The sequence below is a fragment of the Panicum virgatum genome, chromosome 9K (assembly GCF_016808335.1).
Source record: "Panicum virgatum strain AP13 chromosome 9K, P.virgatum_v5, whole genome shotgun sequence".
In the NCBI taxonomy this organism is placed as follows: domain Eukaryota; kingdom Viridiplantae; phylum Streptophyta; class Magnoliopsida; order Poales; family Poaceae; genus Panicum; species Panicum virgatum.
In genome coordinates, this window is record NC_053144.1 from 62623062 (window position 1) to 62645226 (window position 22165).

At 47.5% G+C, this 22165-nt stretch overlaps 1 protein-coding gene and 1 long non-coding RNA gene across 10 annotated transcripts; one reads left to right on the forward strand and one right to left on the reverse strand.

The window, feature by feature from the left end:
- Nucleotides 1-791: 791 nt before the first annotated feature.
- On the reverse strand, nt 792-3878 carry LOC120646814. 6 transcript variants are annotated; one of them, XR_005664617.1, is made up of 4 exons: nt 3369-3774; nt 1795-3250; nt 1330-1759; nt 792-1189 (listed from the first exon to the last, which is right to left on the reverse strand). It is a non-coding gene; the product is annotated as an uncharacterized LOC120646814 (long non-coding RNA). The 6 variants fall into 6 exon arrangements; XR_005664616.1 differs by having other exon boundaries at nt 1330-2478; nt 3039-3250; nt 3369-3765; XR_005664613.1 differs by having other exon boundaries at nt 1330-2478; nt 3023-3250; nt 3369-3764.
- Nucleotides 3879-5631: 1753 nt separating this feature from the next.
- LOC120646815 (protein VAC14 homolog) lies at nt 5632-19376 on the forward strand. 4 transcript variants are annotated; one of them, XM_039923304.1, is made up of 20 exons: nt 5632-6047; nt 6140-6253; nt 6337-6402; nt 7360-7449; nt 7521-7640; nt 7733-7761; nt 7862-8004; nt 8086-8180; nt 8365-8451; nt 8554-8661; nt 8787-8878; nt 9040-9121; nt 9316-9381; nt 15546-15661; nt 15774-15894; nt 15974-16135; nt 16212-16340; nt 16774-16842; nt 17621-17887; nt 18895-19376. In XM_039923304.1, the coding sequence occupies exons 1-20, from the start codon at nt 5955-5957 to the stop codon at nt 18979-18981; spliced, it is 2136 nt and encodes a 711-aa protein (XP_039779238.1). In that variant the 5' UTR covers nt 5632-5954; the 3' UTR covers nt 18982-19376. The 4 variants fall into 4 exon arrangements, with proteins under 4 accessions (XP_039779238.1, XP_039779234.1, XP_039779237.1 ...); XM_039923303.1 differs by having other exon boundaries at nt 5637-6047; nt 6334-6402; XM_039923300.1 differs by having other exon boundaries at nt 5636-6047; nt 6334-6402; nt 7862-8180.
- The last annotated feature ends 2789 nt before the right edge of the window (nt 19377-22165 follow it).

Below are 22165 nucleotides of genomic sequence, written 5' to 3' on the forward strand. Positions count from 1 at the left end.
CGGGAGCCTCATCTTGTTGCTTTGAAGCGCATCCTTCGGTATATTCGCGGCACTCTGCATATGGGATTGCTCCTGCGCCCTTCCTCTACGACTGAGCTGACAGCGTATTCGGATGCTGACTGGGCTGATTGTCCCGATACGCGCAAGTCCACCTCGGACTATGCTGTGTTCCTCGGCGATAACCTCGTCTCCTGGTCCTCCAAGCGCCAGAATACTATCTCCAGATCCAGTGCTAAAGCGGAGTATCAGGCTGTGGCTAATGTTGTTGCTGAGGTATCCAGGCTGCGCCAACTTCTTCACGAGCTTTATGTACCGCTCCGGCGATCTGTCCTCGTCTACTGCGACAACATCAGCACCGTCTACATGTCTTCCAACCCTGTCCAACATCAGCGCACCAAGCACATAGAGATCGACCTGCACTTCGTCCGGGAAAAGGTTGCTCTAGGTGATGTACATATCCTGCATGTGCCCACCACATCGCAATACGCCGACATCTTCACCAAGGGGCTTCCTTCTTCGATCTTCAGTGAGTTCAGGTCCAGTCTGAACGTTCGCAGTGCTGCCGATCCGACTGCGGGGGCGTGTTAGAAGATTGTAGTCGCCCTTTATGGGTTGTGCTTGGGCTAGAGCTCTGGGCCTTGGGCGCCTGGCCGCACCAGCCTTCCTGGCTGCTGCGCCGGCCCTAGGAGATATGTTAGGGTTGATCGTTTAGGCAAGGATCCCTCTGATTGGCTCTGTTTTTATAAGCCCTAGGGTTCCTTGCCTATATATATGTACCTCCTATATACCTCTTCATCAATCAATATACAATTTCTGGCCATATCTTCCTTCAATTCATATTCCTAAAATACACAAATTTGAGAAAGGGAAATATCCTATAAGATTTTGCATATGGGATGTGCACCTGCAAGGAAAATCCTTCTAGCCAACAAATGCAAAGAAAGAAAAAAAATGCATCATGGAAGTTAACGGCCACAAATCACAATGACCTGAAAAGCAGGGGTCAGTACTCTATTGCCCCTTCCACTAAAGTCCCATGATTGGTGAGAAGTGAGGAGTATGCTTTGATCCTTCAGGAGCAAATTTTGTTGACACCTTCTCTTTAGGAAATTTTCAGTGATTTACTCTCAAATTTAGTGTTGGATGCCTTTGAATTTAACATGAAGCTCCACCACTGACTGTATGAACACTGGATGGAAGAGCAATAGCCAAATGCCACATGAATGGTAAGTACAATAATGCTCAGACGATGATTGATGATAAATTTATGTGAAACATGACTTGATAAAGATAAAGATTAGCTTTCACATTTCAAGAAGATCGTCTTACCGTTGAAGAATGTGAATCAGCTCTTTCACTTCTCCTTCATCCACCACTGAGCGAATGAGGTTTCAGTCACAGGTGTTCGGATATGCTGACCTGCCATCTAGAGCACTCTGAACTCTGAACCAGATTTCTTCGCTGATTGATGAGGAATGCAGGATCAGTTGTTCAATTATCTCCCTGTCTTGAGCACATAAAGCCCAATAACTTGTCTCGAAAAATATGTCTGCACTGCCTGCCGTTGTCCAGCTAGCATCTACCATGCAGTAGAAGCCAAAACCAAAAATTTATACTTAGCTGGAACTCTTGTTCTCCAAATGAAATATATTTATGCAAGGATACAGGTTGACCCAATGTCTAGCAGTATAGTAAAAAAGATCAATTGAATAGTTGAAAGAGTACACAATGATTTTTAAGCAAGCTACAACATTCTGCACTGCCTAGAAGTTAATATAAGCAGAGTATGTGTACATTTAGAAACAAGCTCAGTTAGATTGGTACTTACATCGTGTCCTCAGGTTGCAGTAGATTACACAGCGCTGATACTAAATCCATCACAAATTCGGAGCAACCCGCCGAGCCCTTATTGCAAGGTATCGGAGGACCAAATTACTTCTCTTTTAAAATTAATGCTTTTGTTGCTTCCATGATGTCTACATAAATTACCTAGTCACCGGTGTTTGTAATATAGGAGCTGCACTAACTGAAAGTTGAATAAAAAATATTTCTACAACAAACTATGGTATATGCATAATCTATAAAACCTATAAAGTTAGTCCCCACTAAAAGTCAATAACTCTATTTCTCTCAACATGCAAGCTATCCACGTCATCATCCACTAGGACCTTCTATTTATGCCTTCTACTAATTTTCTATGCACAACCACAAGTCACTATTGTAAGCCATCAATTCTTCCACCACAACAAACACACCTGAAAGGAGCTGAAGAAAACCAAAGGCCGTGACTGCAATACAAAGAAACCCAAAGATCGTCCCAACAATCGAGTTTAAATAACTCCACTCCACCTCTGGCATGCCCTTTCCTACTCGGCATGTAGCTAAGGGTACTGTCGACTTCATCTTCGGCAACGCTGCCGCCGTGATGCAGGGTTGCAACCTCCATGCCCGTCGTTCGCTCCCTAACCAGAGCAGCATCTAGAAAAATGGAGATGAAAGGTCTTTGGTGGTGTTTACGCTCATCTTCAAGGTGTTTAGTTTTCAATCTCCTTTTTTATGGTTTTCTGATGGGGAGGAAAAGAGGTGGACAAAGAATAATATAATAACAAGAATACAAGGATAAAGATTAAAAGGAAAAAAAGAAAAAGATGAAAATGAAAAGAGAAAAGGAAAAGGTAGAGAAAATAAATAGGAACAAATAAAATGAGAGAGAAGAAGAAAAAAGTATAAAGAAATAAAAAGAAAATTTTGTCTCATACTTACAAGAGCTATTTTGTCATTAATTTTTTATTTAGCCAAAATAATCTTTCTTTTATGTCTCCCGTGGCAACATGCGGGGAATCACCTAGTAATTGTCAATTCATGCCCCAGATCACATCAAAATCTCTACTACTTTGCATACTATTCTACCAAATTAGAGTATTAGCGTACTACAAAATACGATGAAACTGTTTGACCAAAAAATCATCAGAACTATGGTTTTGAAATACTTCATTGCGGCCATCCCCATGAGCAGAAATACCTTTGGAAAAAATTACCCCTATTTTGGCTCCCATTAGATGACAGAAATTGTTTTGGCTCAATATAGATCATGTGTATTTTCTTCCTCATGCCATGTCCCTGCTGTGACCAACATGAATACTTGATTGCCACCTAGTTCTGCATCCTTTACTGGCAGCCATGGCTTCGTGGGTGCCTGCACAGACTGCCCAGCCATAGCTTCTGCACGTTAACAATACTCCCACGTGCCCTGCAACAACTCCGTGAGATCAGCAAAGGGGTGGACGAACCTCAACGTCGCTGGTGAGGGGTCGTCGATATCGTAGGTGTAGAAGAAGGTGACCCCATGAGGATTAAGTTGAAGGTACCTCCTTGATGGCGCTTGCGGCTGGATCGGTGATTATGCAGATAGGCTGTGAGGCTGGAAACGGCGCATCCGTCAGCACCTCCGTGGATCCTGAACGGAGCCGACAACAGGAATAGGAACCATGGGGACGAGAGGACGAGCGGGTGGGGATGGCAGAGCATCAGGCCACCACCTCCGCGGATCCATCCTCCTGAACTGACACCCCAGACCCGTGCATCGATGATGGGGGGTGGCTTTGGCTGGGCGGGCGGCACAGGGTCGAAGGGGAGGGAGGCATCCAGCCGAGCAGAGGCAGGGGCGCGTGGAACGCGGCGGGAGAGAGCGCTCGAGCCGGCCGCCGGGCGAAGGGCAGGGAGGCGTCCTGCGCCGGCAGCGGCGGCGCGCCGTTGAGCACGCCGACGGCAAGGGAGGTGCCGGCCGAGCCGAGCGCGTGGATCCGCAGGAGGTGGAGGCGAGGCGAGCGTGCAGCGGCCGGGTCGGGTCGTGCCGTCGAGCGCGCGAGCTGGCGGAGGAGGCGCGCAGTGGCGGATCTAGAATTACTAGTAGGTATGCCGCTAAAAAAATTTTCAACTAACGATATGATTCATAAATAATACAAAATTTACCGAGAAATTCATAATAACATACAAAGTCTTAAACTAAACGAGATAGCTTTAAATAATTCATCAAATAATACAAAATTCACCGAGAATATATGCTCTTCTAATTGCATCTTGATCGGGATAGCTTTGAATGGAAGCCTTTCACCGGGATCATGTGGAAGCCGATTGATGTCATAAACCGGCAGTGGCGGCGGCAGAACTGGAGGCGGAGAAGATGGTCTAGGATTTTCAATTTCTTCAATTATCCCCTGCTCTTGAGGTTCACCTTCTACCATGGTTGCAGCTGTTGCCGGGGGAGGCGGTGAAACAGTGGCGACTGCTGCCTTCTTTGCTGCATGTTTTTGAAAAAGAGATGTGATGTCTCTGTTCCTCTTCATAGTTCAATAAGTCTACAAATAAATGCGCAAGATAGATGTAGCATTAGCTGATTGATGAATGATGAATGATTCTCAAACAATACTACTTAAGCGTATGTATATTTTTCTGTGATTGCATGAACTTACCTACTGACTATTGGCAATTTGATCAATCTGTAAAATTGCTTGTCTATCCGTTACTCAGGTTGCTTAAGAAACAAAGGGCACCAATCGTGCTTTAATTTTCCTGGTAAATGACATTGGGCTCCCTTGCGTGAACAAAATTCACATGGCTTAGATGGAACTTAGAACTTTAGAAGGAAGGGTCACGAACCTGTATAGTTAAGGTTTTGGATATCGCAGCAGACTGCAGCTGCAGCCTGCAGGAGATTGGATCGGAGGCTTCGCCGCTTCGGAGCCATGGAGGAGCATGCCCTGGTGAGCTTCCTGCGCTGCGTTGCTGCCGCCAGATGAGAACGGACAGCACATGAACTCACGGAGGTGTCGGCGTCTCGGCCATGGGATCGAATGCGAACGGACGCAAAAGTGAAACAAAGCATTGCGCTTGGGCGCCTCGGCAGTGGACGGGGAGGTGTTTATTTGCTAAACTGGCCGACTACTCCTAAGGTGGGCTGGGCCACAGAGTATGCCGCGGCCCACTTGGCATACCCTGTAGCTCCGCCCCTGGAGGCGCGGGGCGAGTGTCGTGACGCCGAGCTGGAGGAGGAGGAGGGGCGCTCGGGTCGACGGAGCGCAGCCGCCGGAGCGGTTCGGTGGCACTGAGTTGGCGATGCGGGGGCGCGCGGACCGGCGGAAGAGGGGCGCCGGGGTCGGCGGAGCAAGGGCGGGCGTGTGAGAAGTAACCATTGAGAGGCGTGGGGGCGGACCGCGGACGTGGACAGGACACATGTTTTGGAGCGAGGGTAGGGCAGAACCACGGAGAGGCAGACTCACGGTTGGGTAAACAGAACTTCCTTCTTTTTAGCTTGTAGTATAGAAAGACCGCGAACCCACCCATGCATCGCATAGACCTGGTCCACGCACCATGCTCTCCTGTCCTCCCATTTATCCGGCATCCGCCATATGGACCACCCGGACCTAGCTCAGGCATCAGCGCTGCGGTATCCAATTGCAGCAGGAAGACAGCTAGTGCACCACCCGGGACACGCCTGGACCGAGCCTCGTACACCGCAGTCCAGGTCACGGAGCTCGGCCCCACTTGCCAGTCTGGCCTCCGCCCTGGACCCGCACCCACGGGGAACGGGCGCCGTTAATGGTCGCCACAACGGTAAACGTTACCCCTGGAAGGAGAAGGAAAATAGCAGCGGCGCCGGATCCCCTTCCCACTCCGCCCCCTCGCCTCCAGATCACACCACCGTTGCCTCCGCCTCCAAATCCATTCCTAGGCTGGTGCTCTTGCTGCGAGCGAGCTCGGGTTGGGTTCAGGGCTCTAGGGTTTCGCCTCTCCGCTCCCTGTTCTCAACGCCTGGAGCCTGGCCCGTCGGGTTAGGGTTGGCTCGCGGCTGCGTGGTCCGTGGGGTGGGGGTGCGGCCGATGCGGCGATCGCCGGCGATCGGGAGGCTGTAGCAGCGGCGGGGGAGGGGGATCTCCCGGGAGGTTTCTCCGGCGATGGCCGCGGACGCGCTCTCCATCATCCCGGGCGCCGTGCTGCGGAACCTCTCCGACAAGCTCTACGAGAAGCGGAAGAACGCCGCGCTTGAGGTGAGGGGTTTCGATTCCTCGCGGGGCTATGGTTTTCGAGCAATCGCCAGGGATTTACGGTTTAATTTTTGTTGCCGTGTGGTCTTGTACAGATTGAGGGGATCGTGAAGCAGCTCGCAACGGCTGGGGAGCATGAGAAGATTTCAGCGGTCATCTCGCTGCTCATCAACGATTTCACCTACTCGCCACAAGCGAACCATCGGAAGGTTTGCTTAGACCGCTGTGGTTCATGCTTCTGGTGTTGACGGGGTCAGATTTGTTGAGTTCTGTGGTGCTTTGATGTTAGCAGGGTGGGTTGATTGGCCTCGCAGCAGTTACCGTCGGACTCACCAGTGAGGCAGCTCAGCATCTCGAGGTTTGCTACTGCTAACTCTTAAATTCTGTTTGGTTTATTCATATTCAACTTCATGCAGTGTCATCCTATGTGCGGTGGAATCTGTACGGGTATAGGAAATCCGAAATCGGATGACTGTTTAGCTTTAAACCTGCATGCTGGATTTTTATTAGCTCTTGCGTAATCCTTAAATGGGAATTGGCAACTCTGGGGCTGAATTGTCAACGGTAGCATCGACTTGTCTTATCAAGCACCACCATTGGATCGTGCATTGCTCTATTGGTGTAAAACGTGTTGAACAGTGTCTATTAGTCAATGATACCAAACGCTGGAGTCTAATTAGTAGATGAAACAGGAAGTCAATGACTTCATTTCTACTGGTCGTAACTCAAGTATTTTAGCTTTTTTTTTACATCTATTGAGCTGAGACTTAGGTATGAATTGTATATGGTCCATTCTATTAGTGCTTAAGGAAATTATGCTTGCTGATTCACACCATTAACATAGTTAACTTCTGTGATGGCCTCCCACTTTCAGCTACTTCCTTTATGGCATTCTCTTAAAAAATAATTGCATTTGAGGATTGGAAATATTAGTTCTGTATGGTGTTCTTCATACTGTGAACTCGTAGGATTTTATGGAGGCATGTTACTGCCATCTATTGAAATTGATATGATGTATCACGAGGAGATATTTATGTGAAATATTGCAAGGTTGTACATAATTTTCTCGTCATGTGGTTAGATCTTGGGCATGTAGACAAAATTGTTAGATGACAATGTGTGGTCATGTTCAAATCATTTAATTCACAGTTGCTGTTACATGTACCATAAACTGTTATTATGCCACTTACATGTCCACCCAGAAGAGAAGCACCATTAACATGAACCATTTTAATGTCTACATTAAACTGGTTGTGCAATTATTCTGTTTTGTCAATTTGACTGTACACTAAGCTCTGTTGTTTTGTGCTTCCAGCAAATTGTGCCTCCTGTGCTTAGTTCTTTCTTGGACCAAGATAGCAGAGTGCGCTACTATGCTTGTGAAGCACTATACAACATAGCAAAGGTAAACATTTAGTTCAGTGATGGAACATGAATGGTATGTTTGCTTTACACTAAATGAATTTCTATCTGTAGGTTGTAAGAGGGGATTTCATCATCTACTTCAACAAGATTTTTGATGCGTTATGCAAGCTTTCTGCAGATTCCGATGCTAATGTGCAGAGTGCAGCTCATCTTCTTGACAGGCTTGTCAAGGTATAGTCGTCTCGACTTTACGCACATATCCTAGAACCTGTCCCTTGTTCTCTTCTTAATTACCCCTGATAAGATAATTATTTATCAACCAGGATATTGTAACTGAGAGTGATCAGTTCAGGTATGCTGCTTATGATTTGCCTTTTCAATATTAGTTAATATGCTTATCTTAATGCTAGTGTTGATTTCTGATTTGCCCTTATCTTGCTTTTTCTCTTTAGCATTGAAGAATTCATACCGCTCTTGAGAGAGCGCATGAATGTGTTGAACCCTTATGTGAGACAATTTTTGGTGGGTTGGATAACAGTGTTGGACAGTGTTCCTGATATTGACATGCTTGGTTTCCTTCCTGATTTTCTCGATGGTAATCCCTCCCTTTCTCCAAGTGCATTACTTCTATTGACTGTTCAGCAACATTTCTATCGCTACCCGCCTACCCCTGCAGGTTTATTCAATATGCTGAGTGATTCCAGTCATGAGATAAGGCAGCAAGCCGATGCAGCACTTTCAGAGTTTCTGCAGGAGATAAAGAACTCACCAGTAAGGCTGCTCTCCTGAAACTTGCTCTATATACCTGTGTCAAATCTTTTAACAGCATAGACATAAATGACATTTTGTCAATTCATATTCGGATATTCCTCCAATTATCCTTTTGTCTCTGTATTAAGTTCTTTCATGTTTTATGCTTTCATTCAGTGCTGATTATTTTACCTTAATAAAAAAGAATGTAGATTATGGTCGTATGGCTGAAATACTTGTTCGGAGGGCAGGCTCTACTGATGAATTCACTCGGTTGACGTCTATCACCTGGGTAATTTTGTCTTTTATGTTTTTTCTGTTATCTTAGACTGCATAGAGGCTATTTGGATACTTGCAGGAATGTTTATCTGATGGTTTATCCTTTTAAGTGCAGATCAATGAGTTTGTGAAGCTTGGTGGGGAACAACTCGTTCCTTACTACGCCGATATATTGGGCGCCATCTTACCATGCATATCTGATGAGGAGGAGAAAATCCGAGTGGTACTTTCCTGTGTTATGCTTTTGATTCATTTATACAATTGCTGCAGATGTAAACTGTGGTGTGTGCCTGTTCAGGGATAAACTTAAATTTTTTTCTTCTACTTATTGACTTCTCTGTTTGCAAGGTTGCACGTGAAACAAATGAGGAACTTCGTGCTATCAATGCTGATCCAGCTGAGGGATTTGATATCGGAGCAATCCTTTCAATTGGAAAAAGGTTCTCTACTCAATCCCTTGGATATGAAATTAAGTTTAACTGTCAGGGACCTTCTTTGTGGTAATTTGAATTGTTTATACCCTACCTGTGCAAGTAATTTGAGAATTATATTGACATGGCGATTGTGATATGGCATTTACATTTTCTCCCCTTCTTTTCAGAGAATTGAATAGTGAACATGAGGCCACTCGAATTGAAGCATTACATTGGTTCTCCACTCTACTGGCTCGATACCGTGTTGAGGTACTGAAAGACTATGATGCTTTTTTTGGACTGCATTTCCAATAAATATCAAGTTACGACTGCATGTTTTCAAGCTTCGATGTTGTCCTGGTTTTAATTTGTCAACTTTGAGTTGGGCATATAAGAGTTGCAATTCATTTTGATTAAGAAAATACTAAGAGTCCTATTATTTATTTACATAATTTCTGGAACAGTTCTTGGCGTACCTGAACGATATTTTCGATCCACTTCTAAATGCACTTTCTGATCCTTCAGATGCGGTGAGTTTTTTTAAAAGCCTTCCAAACTGCCATGTTTGTTTTGAATATTTGAAACTGCATGTTGTGAGCTGTTGGTTGGCTGATATTATATTGTTGTTTGTATATGCAGTGATTTATAGTTAAGTACTATCTCCGTCTCAAAATATAGCAACTTTTAGACTTGGACAAAGTCAAACATTTTCATCTTTGACCAATAATATCTCCAAAAATAATTACTTTTAAATAGAAAAGGTTACATATTATGATAGTTGGTTTCATTATAAATAAACTAATATCATTTTTGTGTTTGTCAATCTCTACGTTTTTTTACCATCTACAGTCAAAGTTTAAGAGATTTGACCTGGAGAAAACCTGAAAATAGCTATATTCTGGGATGGAGGTAGTATTTGATATTTGATAATTCAAGCCAGGGTTGGATCCATTTGGAGGGCACAGGTTACTGTGGTGTGGTCTGGCACCGTAGCACCACATCCTAGCACCACCAATATATTAGTTTGCTAATTTGCTTAGATGATAAATTAGCTTCTTAAAGATGAGTGCTAAGTTAGTTAAGATATGGTGATTTGGTTTGGTTAGATAAGAATAAGATCTGTTAGGTGATTTGTTACTTTCTTTAGAAAGGGGTCTATGGGCTATGACTATGAAGGCAGCCATGAATACTAGAGTTGAGGCAAGAAAGAAAGAAATAAACAAAGCCCCCAGGTTTGCCTGGAGAGCTTTTTCGTCTCCACCCTTCTCCTGGAAGGCAGGCTCGGAGTAACTTGTATCTACTCAATTACTCCTCGTGAATTGAGAGGATGAGGGTGATGCTGCCAGTTATCTAAACATATCACCAGCCAAATTTGTAATCGCTGATTTGAATATTATTCCGATTGTTGTGCTGTTAGCTATTATAGATCCACTATGTTGCTCAAGGCTGAAAATCTGATGTTCTTTGATGAACCTCGGATCGGGTGTATTTTATTTTAGCAGGAGTCTGTGGTAACTATGCAGCCATGACAGACTACTTCCTGCTGTACAATATCTTTATGGGTTTAACCACTGTTTATATGTCAAGGACCTCAGCGCCCAAGACAGCGGGACCTCGACTACGTAGTTCGTAGTCTCGGCGGATAGGAGCGCTAGGGTTTTTGCCTAACTGCTCAATGGTGAAGGGGATGAGATTAAGAGTAGAGAGAGAGAGGTAGGAGATAGGTGTTCATTGCTTGATCCCAAAAGAGTGCTGATTACACGATATATGAAGGCCCCATGGGCTGCTAACGAATTGGAAACTAACTCCTTCAATCTAGGAACTAATGCATGCGGCTGCACGCCTCCTGCCGCAGATCACGCCTAGCCAGTTGTGGCGCACGGTTGTTGCCCCTGGCCGCGCGGCCTGCGCCTGTACGCGATGCCCCACATGACATCTCTCCCCCCCTCGACGAGCAGCTCGTCCTCGAGCTGAAAAGCGGGGTAGCGCTCGACGAAGCTGTCAAGATCCTCCCACGTAGCCGATGATGTAGCTTCGCCCTTCCAGTGAACGAGGAGCTGGCGAACGCCGCGTGCTAGGCGTGAGCGAGTCACGCGTTCTGGTTTCGGGACCGCCGCGCCGTAGTGGATCGGAGGAAGGGCCGGCGGTGTAGTCGGAGGTGTGCCGATGAACTTCTTCAGGAGGCCCACGTGGAACACATCATGGAGCCGCGAACGCGCTGGGAGCTCAAGGCGGTAGGCGACGTCGTTGATGACCTCGGAGATGCGGTACGGGCCGTAGAAGCGTGGCTTGAGCTTGCCCTTGGTTGGCAAATTGAGAGAAGACGTGGCGCGCTGGCGAAGACGAAGCCACACCCAATCGCCGACGGCATGCCGAACATCACGATGGCGTCTGTCGTAGTAGGACTTGTAGATCGCCTGCGCCTGCTGCAGACGATAGCGAACGTCGGCGAGCAGCTCGTCCCGCTCTGCCATGCTCTTCGCCACGGCCGCCACCCTCGTGTCGCCCGGCTCGTAAGAGCGAATAGTGGGAGGGTCGCGGCCGTACACGATCTTGAACGGAGTCTCCTGGGTCGCCGTCTGGTAGGCGGTGTTGTAGATGTACTCGGCCCAGGGAAGCCACCGGAGCCACTGCCGCGGACGATCTCCTGTGAGGCAGCGCAGGTACATAACAATGATCTTGTTAGCAGCCTCCGTTTGGCCATCCGATTGTGGATGAAACGCCGACGTCATGTGCAGCTTTGTTCCGGTGAGGCGCATGAGCTCCCGCCAAAACGCCGAGGTGAAGACGGGGTCGCGGTCAGAGACCATGGACTGCGGAACGCCATGGAGACGCACAATCTCGGCGAAGAACACCTGGGCCACCGACTCCGCCGTGTACGGGTGCGCCAATGCCATGAAGTGGCAGTACTTGCTGAAGCGATCCACCACGGTGAGGATGACGGACTTCCCGCCCACGCGAGGGAGCGCCTCCACGAAGTCGATGCCGACGTCAGTCCACACGGCCGTGGGCACCGGTAGCGGAAGAAGCAGACCGGCGGGATGCAGGTGCTCGGACTTGTACCGCTGGCAAGTAGCGCACGCGCGGACGTACTCTTGCACCATCTTGCGAAGGTTGGGCGCGTGGAAGTCGCGGCGTAGACGATGCAGCGTGCGCTGAACGCCCTCATGCCGTCGTCGTGCACGGCGGCGAGGATCTCCTGGAGTAGTGGGGACGTCGGCGGGATGTAGATGCGGCCGTTGAAAGTGACGAGGCCGTCAGAGAGCGACCAAGGCGACTCCCGATTGCCCGCCGTGATCTCCTCGCGCAGCGCGACGAGCGCCGGATCGGCCGACGTAGCTTGCCGTAGTCGATCGATGAAGTCGAAGCGAGGACCGGAGATGGCCATGACCGCCGTCTCTTCCGTGTCGCGGCGGGAGAGGGCGTCCGCCACCGTGTTCGTACTGCCGGCCTTGTACTCCACGGTGAAGTCGAACCCCAGTAACTTGCCGACCCAATGGTGCTGCGGAATAGTTGCCAAGCGCTGGTCGAGAAGGAATTTGAGACTGAAGTGATCAGTTCTTACCACAAATTGGCGCCCCCAGAGGTACGGTCTCCAATGGCGAATAGCGAGCACTAGACCGATGAGTTCCCGTTCATATGCTGCCAGGGAATGGTGACGAGCCGCTGCCGGCCGGCTAAAGAACGCCACCGGATGCTGGTCCTGGAGGAGGACGGCCCCGAAGCCGTACGTAGAGGCGTCGCACTCGACGATGAACGGCCGCGTGAAGTCCGGCAAGGCGAGTACTGGAGCCGTGGTGACCGCCGTCTTGAGGGCGGTGAAGGCTGCTGCCGCCTCTGGCGACCAAGAGAAACCGTCCTTGCGAAGGAGGGCCGTCAGGGGCGCGGCAACCACGCCAAACTCCCTGACAAACTTGCGGTAGTACCCCGCAAGACCGAGGAACCCCCGGACCGCGCGCGCCGAGCGTGGCTGCGGCCACTCGGCCACCGCCTGCACCTTGGCGGGATCCATGGCCACTCCTGCAGCTGAGATGGTGTGGCCGAGGTAGGAGATCGACTCGACGCCGAATGCGCATTTGGATCGCTTGACGAAGAGCCGGTGCTGGTGCAGGGCGGTGAAGATGGTGCGCACATGTCGGAGATGATCTGCCCATGTCTCGCTGTAGATGAGGATGTCGTCGAAGAAGACGAGGACGAAGCGGCGCAGGTACGGCCGAAGAATGTCGTTCATGAGCGCCTGGAACGTCGCCGGCGCGTTGCAGAGGCCGAACGGCATCACCAGGAACTCGTAGAGGCCGTCATGGGTGCGGAAGGCGGTCTTGGCGATGTCCCCCGCGCGCATCCGCACCTGGTGGTAGCCGGAACGTAAGTCGAGCTTGGTGAAGAAACGAGCGCGACGGAGCTCATCGAGGAGTTCGTCCACCACCGGGATCGGGAACGCATCCTTGACGGTGATGGCGTTCAGAGCGCGGTAGTCGACGCAGAAGCGCCAGGACCCGTCGGGCTTGCGGACCAGCAGGACCGGCGAGGAGAACGCGGAACAGCTCCGGCGGATGATGCCCTGGGCGAGCATGGCGGCGCACTGACGCTCCAGCTCGTCCTTGTGCGCTGCCGGGTAGCGATACGGGCGAACGGCCACTGGGGCAGAACCGGGCAGCAGAGTGATGCCGTGGTCGCGGGCGCGGGGTGGTGGCATGCCGGAAGGCTCGGCGAAGATGCCGTCGAACTCGGCGATGATGGCGTCGAGGAAGTCGCGGCCGCTGCAGGACTTCAGAGCTGGTCCAGGCGGACCCGCAATGCCGCGCCAGCACACCTGGTGGTCACCCCGCCAGAACGTCATGGAGAGGGTGCGGAAGTCCCACAGGAGTGGCCCAAGCGTTGCCAGCCATTGCGTGCCCAGGACGACGTCGTAGCCCGCGAGCGGCAAGGCGAGGAAGTCCGCCGAGAATGCCTCCTGGGCGACGTGGAAGGACACGGCGCGGTACACGCCATGGCACGGAACGCGCTCTCCGTTGGCCACCGTCACGCGCATCTTGTCGAGGGTGGGGGATGGCAGCGTGATGCGAGCGGCCGCCTCCTCGGCGATGAAGTTGTGGGTGGAGCCGGAGTCGATCAAAGCGAGGAGAGAGACGCCGCCGAGCATGATGTGCATCTGCATCGTCTCGCTCGTGCGCACGCCAGCGATCGCATGGAGCGATATCTGGGGGTCGGCCGGCGTGGTGTGGTCGGTGTCTGAGGCCGTGTCGTCGTCGTCGTCCGGCGCCAGGTCGAGGAGGAAGATGCGCTGGCACACCCGATTGTGGCCCCTGCCGAACTTCTCGTTGCAGTTGAAGCAGAGGCCGAGGCGGCGGCGTTCCTCCATTTCTGTCTGTGACAGGCGCTTGACTTGGCGCCCTTCCACCAGGACCGGCGCTTGCTGGGGTGCGGCCGGCGTCGCGGGCGCGGGAAGCGCAAGGCGTGGCGCGGGCGCCGGCAGGATGCCCTTCTGCTGAGGACGAGCCGGTGGCGCGACGGCGAGTGCGCATTGGTCGCGCAGCTCCAACTTGCGGGCGAGACTCATGGCGATGGCGAGAGACTGTGGGTTATGGATCTCCACGTCGAGGCTGAGGGGTGGCTGGAGTCCCGCGGTGAAGATCTGTACCTTCTGTGCCTCCGACAGGTAGCCGGCCCGAGGGAGGAGCGCCTCGAATCGCTCCTGGAAGTCGACGACGGACGCCGTGCGCTTGCACGCCATCAGTTCTCCTAGCGGATTAGATCGCAGGGGCGGACCGAAGCGGAGGTTGAGCAGCTCGGTGAAGCGACGCCATGGCGGCGTGCCCTCGTCGCGCTGGACTTGCATGTACCACAGCTGGGCACCGCCTTCTAGATTGTACGACGCCATCCACACTTGCTCCTCCTCGGCGATCCGTTGTTGATGGAAGGACTCGCATCTGTTGATGAATGCGAGAGGATCGGACTTGCCGTCGAACTTGGGGAAATCCATCTTCTGGAACCGGGGTGGGCGATCGTTGTGGTGCTCGCCGGTGACCCACGCGCGGGGACCAGACGACGACGCATCGGTGCGCTCCTGTTGGAGCCCATCAACCTTGGACTGCAGCGACTCCACGTTCGTGGCGAGCTGCTTGATCATGGTAGCAAGCTCCGCCAAGGTAGGTTCGGCCATGGAGTTGATGGACGGAAAAGGCGGCAGCGGCGCGGTGGGGTTTGGCGGCGGCGGCGCGGTAGGGTTTGGCGGTGGTGTGGTAGACGAGGAACGCCTGGAAGCTGATACCAGGTTGTCAAGGACCTCAGCGCCCAAGACAGCGGGACCTCGACTACGTAGTTCGTAGTCTCGGCGGATAGGAGCGCTAGGGTTTTTGCCTAACTGCTCAATGGTGAAGGGGATGAGATTAAGAGTAGAGAGAGAGGTAGGAGATAGGTGTTCATTGCTTGATCCCAAAAGAGTGCTGATTACACGATATATGAAGGCCCCATGGGCTGCTAACGAATTGGAAACTAACTCCTTCAATCTAGGAACTAATGCATGCGGCTGCACGCCTCCTGCCGCAGATCACGCCTAGCCAGTTGTGGCGCACGGTTGTTGCCCCTGGCCGCGCGGCCTGCGCCTGTACGCGATGCCCCACATGACATTATACATTCTGCCAATGTAGCTTTGAGCATGGTGGTTGTGTATCACAGCATTTTACTTGTGCAGGTCGTCCTATTAGTATTGGAAGTTCATGCATGTATAGCTGAAGAGTCTCACCACTTCCATCATCTTGTATCTTACCTAATCCGCACCTTCCACAACAATCATGTTCTGCTCGAGAAGTATGTAACTAAAGCTTACTCTGCTTTTTTAATCATATCTCTTGGTTTTAGGATGCGTGATTCAATATTTGGTGAGCATCCTAGAAAATAATGATTTGAGGTACTTGTACAGGCGTGGTGCTTTGATAGTCCGTCGACTCTGTGTTCTTCTTGGTGCTGAAAAAGTATATCGGGAGTTCTCCACTATTCTTGAGAGTGAAATTGACCTTGATTTTGCATCCGTCATGGTTCAGGTGTGTGCTACTTTTACAACATTCTTCTACTGCCAAAAGTGATTGTGAGATTTGTGTATTGTTTTTTAACTACCTGCAGGCTTTGAATTTGATTTTGCTCACATCAACTGAACTTGGTGGGCTCCGCTCTCTTCTTAAGAAGTCATTAGTGGATTCCTGTGGCAAGGACTTGTTTCAGTCTTTATATGCTTCATGGCGCCACTCTCCGATGGCTACAATTAGCTTGTGTTTGCTTGCTCAGGTAATGATTGATTCGCAAGTTGTGTTGCTTGCTAGGACTCCATTTGATCTTTGGATGTGCTTTCTAATGTGTGAAGGCATACAGTCACGCAAGCTGTGTTATTCAGTCTCTGGGAGAAGAAGACATAAATGTTAAATTTTTGGTTCAATTAGATAAATTGATCCGTCTCTTGGAGACTCCAGTATTTGCTTACTTGCGTTTACAGGTAACTTGTTCTTATGATCATCCCTTCCTGCAAGGTTATGTTTCTGTTTCTCATGTGCCATTGAATTCTGAAATTGTGGGCTTTCTACTTGGCTTTTAATTTGATTTCTAGTTCTACGTGATCCATGACATGATCGTTATGAATCAATCTCTGTACCCTGATGTTCATCTGTACATTTGCTATATGCCAGCTGCCCTTTTGGTATAAGGTTCTCTCAAAAGTCAAAATATTTGCCATCTCTCAATGCTTTGACATTCTGGAAGCTGCAAACATGATGGTTTTTTTTTTGTGGTGCAACATGTTGTGGAAACTGTGATAACATGTATGCTGTGCAAATTCTTTTGTTTGTCGGGTACAAAGATTTAACTGTTACACTGTTCTTACTAATCATTTTGGCATGGGAGCTCCATAACATACTTCATAAAAAATGCAGCTTCTTGAGCCTGGAAAACACACCTGGCTTCTGAAAACTCTTTATGGTCTCCTAATGCTGTTGCCTCAGGTATGATCATTATCTCTCCTCCACTGTGGTTCCTACAGCCTTTCTTTGCTTAATGTTTAATGAATGTTTGGGTAACATGAACTAGACAAAAAGTTCATGCTGCGTGCTTGAGCCCTGTAAAAATTGAGCTTCTTGCACATTTTCTAGGACAGTTTTAATCCAGTTCATAGGCAAAACACCAGATTGTAAGATTGTGTATGATGTGTGGGATGTATTGCATTGAGCCTCTAGGGCGAATACATAGGAGTACATGGCTTGGAGGGCAAGTAGCCTCTCCTATAGATAAGTAAGGTTAACCCGGGATTACAATCAATCCTAAACTAACCATATCCGGAGTTGCCTAATATACTCTAACACAGATAGTTGTTGTAATTTTGCATTAAGATATGTATCTCTTGAATGGACTTCACCTTTTGAAAGTAGTGATTAGTTTCCTAGTGTAAGGGTTGTTTGATGCTTGGTACTAATTGTTAAGAGAGTCCGCTACAAGGAGACACATTGTAATCAAACATTGAAACTATCTGTTGGAATAGCGTCTGATGTACAAAATTGTATTTCCATGGTCCCCATGTTCTTCTTGCATCCACCTTGTTGTGCTTCTCCACTTTGCATGTGGGATGTGATTTTTGGTAAAATGAATTGAACATTTTGTAACCAGATTCTGTTGGAGAGGTTACACAATCTGCATGTGCCCTCTTGAACATTTACTAAAGGGAAGTTGGCACCCCTTAAAGTATAATAACTTGGGCTTCATACCTTTATCAACTATTTTATGCAGCAAAGTGCAGCCTTCAAGATCTTGAGGACTCGACTGAAAACTGTGCCGTTCAGTGAAAATATTAAGCGCACATCTTCAGCAAATCCATACTCTCAGATTCTGCAAGTGACAGAAGACGGCAATCGAAACCAAGACACACAGAACTATAGTGCAATCAATTTCCCATCCCTTCTTCTGCAATTCGAGAACATGCAGCAGCAGCACCGAAACCATTTGAAGGGTCAACTGCAATCCCGCAAATCTGCTTCAGCTGCAACATTATCGCAGGTCTTTTCCTTTTTCTCACATATTCTCACATATTTCTCACATATTTGATCAAGTAGGTATTGTTGCTACAGAAGAAACAGTTGTGCCCTCCCTCCAGTTCCACGTATATTTTGAATTTTTTGCAGTTGTGGTTGAAATTTCTGGTTGTGTGCTCCTGTTCCACATGGACAAGTATTTAGGTTTCCTACCTGTCAAGCATCAAGTAGTCTATAGGTCTGCCTGGATTTGCACCTCTATTGAATATTAATAAGGAGCGAAATACACCATAGGCCCCTAACTATTCTGGCATTGTCATCTGGGTCCATGAACGCTCAAAGTGATTATCTAGGTCCTTCAACTTTTCATAGTGATTCATTCTTGATTTCACTCAGGGTCCAATCATGGATCTGGATTCACACTTGTAATGAAATACATAGAAAGTTGAAGGACCCAGATAATCATGTTTGTGAGTTCATGGACCCAGATGAAGATGCGAGAATAGTTTTAGGGGCCTATGGTGCATTTCACTCTATTATAAGTTTGTATAACACCACCACAGTTTAAAATTACAGGGTTGTTTCGTTAGGACAAACCAAGAATTACTTCGTTAATGTTCTATTTATGTGATACAAAAGTATATATATACTGAACTATTTTTGAATATCAACTTTGTGCCAAAAATTTTAATAGAGTGATTGTTGGCAAAAGCCTTCTCTTAATGAAACTAAATTTGCCTTGTAGTTTTAAAAGCCCTGTTGAGCCTATGATTATTAGTGTTGGAAGTTCTGTTCTGGCTATGAGGTTCTTTTCAGCTGGAAAACAGATTGCTGGCTGAACATCCCCAGAGATAGCAACTTATTGCTGCCAGAGACATCAATTTGTCCTTTGGTAGCAGACCATAGACTTGCACTTTTGCTGTTAGCTTTCTTTAACAATATGACTGTAACTTGGTTAAATATTTTTTTAATGTAAAGATGCTTATCGCCTAAACAGAAGATATGTATCTAACCTTCCTGAATCACATATAGGAGATACAAAGATATGAAGAAGCACACTCCTCTTCGCTATCAGAGATTAGCAGGCTCCCATCAGGAGCACCCAAAGGCATTTCATGATGCATTTGGTTGCTCGGGATGTGTGATATATTTGCCGGACGCATCATCACAAATCTGTTGGGGCTTTCGTTAGTCTCCTTGATTTTTTCAAAGGAGGTTGCATAGGGTAAATAGAGTGTAATCTTTTTTGTTTCATTCCTAGATTTTGTCGAGGAATGGCAATTATTTGTTGGAGAAAGCTCGTTTCCGCGCTCTAGTCATTCTTATTTTTTTTCCCTAGCTGTTTCACTGCTCATCTGGTTTCTGTAATTTTTCAATTGAAGGCCAAATGAGCAAAGTAGTATTTGGAGATATGTTACTAATGTTCTGCTTATCGATCTCCAATAAATCAGCAATGCAATGTAAATTCCAGTTCCTGGCTCTTAATATATGCCTATATGATATTCCTGGCCTTCGCCCTTTCATATCTTATCATATCCGCATAATGTGAAATTGCTGCATGCAAATTTGAATTTTGAGTCAATAGGAGCATTAAAAGTCACCTGATTTATTTTGCTACATTCTGTCATCTATCATGGTAGAATTCGGTATGCCCTGTTTCTATAAACCTAGGGCGTGTTTGGTGAAGCATGGAATGGTCCATCATCCGCACGTTTATTTGGTTTGTGTAATGGAGTTCGTTGATCCATCATCACCTCAACCCCCATACCCCAAGTACATGGTTTGGTTGGAGTGATGTGGAATGAGTTGTCTCACCAAACTTCATTGCATGACTCCAGGATGGACTACCTCATGATAGTTCCTCAACCAAGCACCCTATTACTCCTAATTCTTTGTGCCACTGTTTCCACTTTTTGAGCACTATAGTATCTTTTTTTCAGTTTTTCTAGACAGTAGCATAATTTTTGTTATAAAGTGCACCTATAAACTATGATCGTGTTATAAAGTGCACCTATAAACTATGATCGTGTTATAAAGTGCACCTGGGTTACCTGGGTGTGCCTATAAATGGAGAACGATCAATACTTTTGTGAACCTTGACTTAAAAAATGCATTATCCACGTGAGATAAAATAAGCTGCATGCAATATTTTTCTCCTATCCATATGGATTCATCTTTCGGGCATTTCCTTCGCCAAATTTGAATATGGCTCATCTCTGAGCTCCGAAATTCACTTCACGTATATTTGTTTCTTACCAGCCACCACTTGACTTCCCTTGCGCAGACTGCAGACTTTCAGAGGGCTCGGGATGGCCGAACAGCTTGTTGCAGCGGCAACTGATCTGTCGATTCTCTGGGAATATATCCAGCCATCTAGAGTATAGATTCGGAGCATAATTTCCAAAAGCTCAACAAGATGAAGATCTGCCATGAGTCCATGACCGACGCACATTCATCCGCAAGGCATATTTCTATCTCGCAATCGTGTCCAACGGGCATGCACGGCCAAATCTGATGATTCTTGCTCGCTTCCTCCGATGCCGTCCAACGAAACAAAGTAAAAAGGGAGGACAACATTCCTTGGGTTACCCGCACATTGTCACTGCCGAGTCCCATTCTCGACGCCGCACTCACTCGTCAATTTCGCAGACGAGCGAATGTGTCGCTGGGAGAAGATGAGTAGATGACTGCAAGTGCCAACGGACTGATCGGCTGGGCTATGAAGCCATTACATTACAGTAGCTGGGGTGGCAATGTTTTCACGTGAACTCACCATGGTTTGCCGTCGCAGTGGTATAGTTCCACAGACCACAGGATGCAGCAGGGCGTTGATGGTTTTGCTTGAGGCACTCAATATACTAAATATGAATCCACCACGTACATCCTACCTCAGCTATTTTGCACACAAGTATCGAAAATGAGATATTGAACATGACAGCAACTATTCTGGTTTATTCTAACTTTAGCTTTCCTAAAACTAGTAATTCTACTTGCGATTATTCTACGCTACATGATAGTAGGCCTGGTTGGATGGAAGACGGCATATCGAGTTCCCGCATCAGCTAGTATATATTTTTTTAAAGAGCGATGATTGCATCAGTTGTTTGAAAATATTGAAAGATGTAGGGTGGTTAGTTTACATGGCATTGACGGAGATTGATTGGAAGAAATGAGTTCTGGGTTGACCTTTCTTCTTCAAAAATAAAACTTTTGCACCCAGTAAACGGACATAAAGAATTGTTGACTACAGATTCCATGGGCAATTGGGACAAGCCAGAGGTGCAAGGAAGATGCAAGATTCTGCAAAGAAAATTGGTGCCAAACTACAACTTGAGTTCTTGGATGGAAATTGAGAAACATAAATTAGCTGACCGAGTCTCATGGGGGAACAGTGTCACACAGACACACCTTGGCATGACTTTTATGAGCCCAAAGGGGCATTATCCCCAGGTGATCTTCTCTTCAGCGTCTCAAGGGTTGGGAGTATCTGAACATACGACAAATCGTTGCCTTGTTGCTTAATGTACCAAAAATCAAATAAGACTTCCGGTTGATAGAATTTCTGACGGACAGCATGATGTGGTTCGCTGCAGACCACAGTTTATTCAAATTAAACGATGATGGTAAATATCCAGCCTGCAAATGATCAGAACAGGAATAAAGAGCTTGTCCTAAGGATTTTGTTAAATCCCAGGTCATTTAGGATCTCAATAAGAATATACACTTGGACCTTTCAATCAATAAGAAGAATATACACCTAGACTTTCCAAAAGGAAAATAACATACACCTCGATCTCAATATCGGAAAACTGGAACCTCCAATAATTGGAGACATGTGAAAGGCTAAGAAAAATGAGCGCAAACACTAATTTGTCAAAAATATGTCACACATCAAATGACATCATTATACGCAAACAAAGTCAACGTCTGAAAAAGAAACAACATTAAGAAAGGAAAAAAAATAATGTAGAAGCAAAGTCAGCCAATGCGGTGAATAGAAGACGTTTGAGATGCCACAAGATGCAAACAATACCACCATTTAGCCTTGGTTTCCTGTGTTCAATTCTTCCAACATGGCAGTTGCAGAAACCATCATATTGAATCAACGAATACGTTCAGATTTGCTGAACAATTAGAACGGATTGAGGAACAAAATAAGATTGGTGGAGCTGAAAACAATAATGCTCTGGCCCCGCTCTGAAGAATCTCTAAGCAAGAGCTCTACTCTTTATTCTAGAAGTAGCTTTCACTGTGGCATCAAACAACAAACCAGTGTCGTATACTTCTTGGATTGAGGATTTGA

Excerpts from the sequence above, each read along its gene's own strand:
- LOC120646815 (XM_039923300.1), top strand. The coding sequence starts at position 5,955 with ATGGCCGCGGACGCGCTCTCCATCATCCCGGGCGCCGTGCTGCGGAAC. Across the intron at positions 9,122-9,315 it reads TGGCTCGATACCGTGTTGAG|TTCTTGGCGTACCTGAACGA; the intron begins GTACTGAAAGAC and ends TTTCTGGAACAG. Across the intron at positions 16,843-17,620 it reads TCCTAATGCTGTTGCCTCAG|CAAAGTGCAGCCTTCAAGAT; the intron begins GTATGATCATTA and ends TATTTTATGCAG.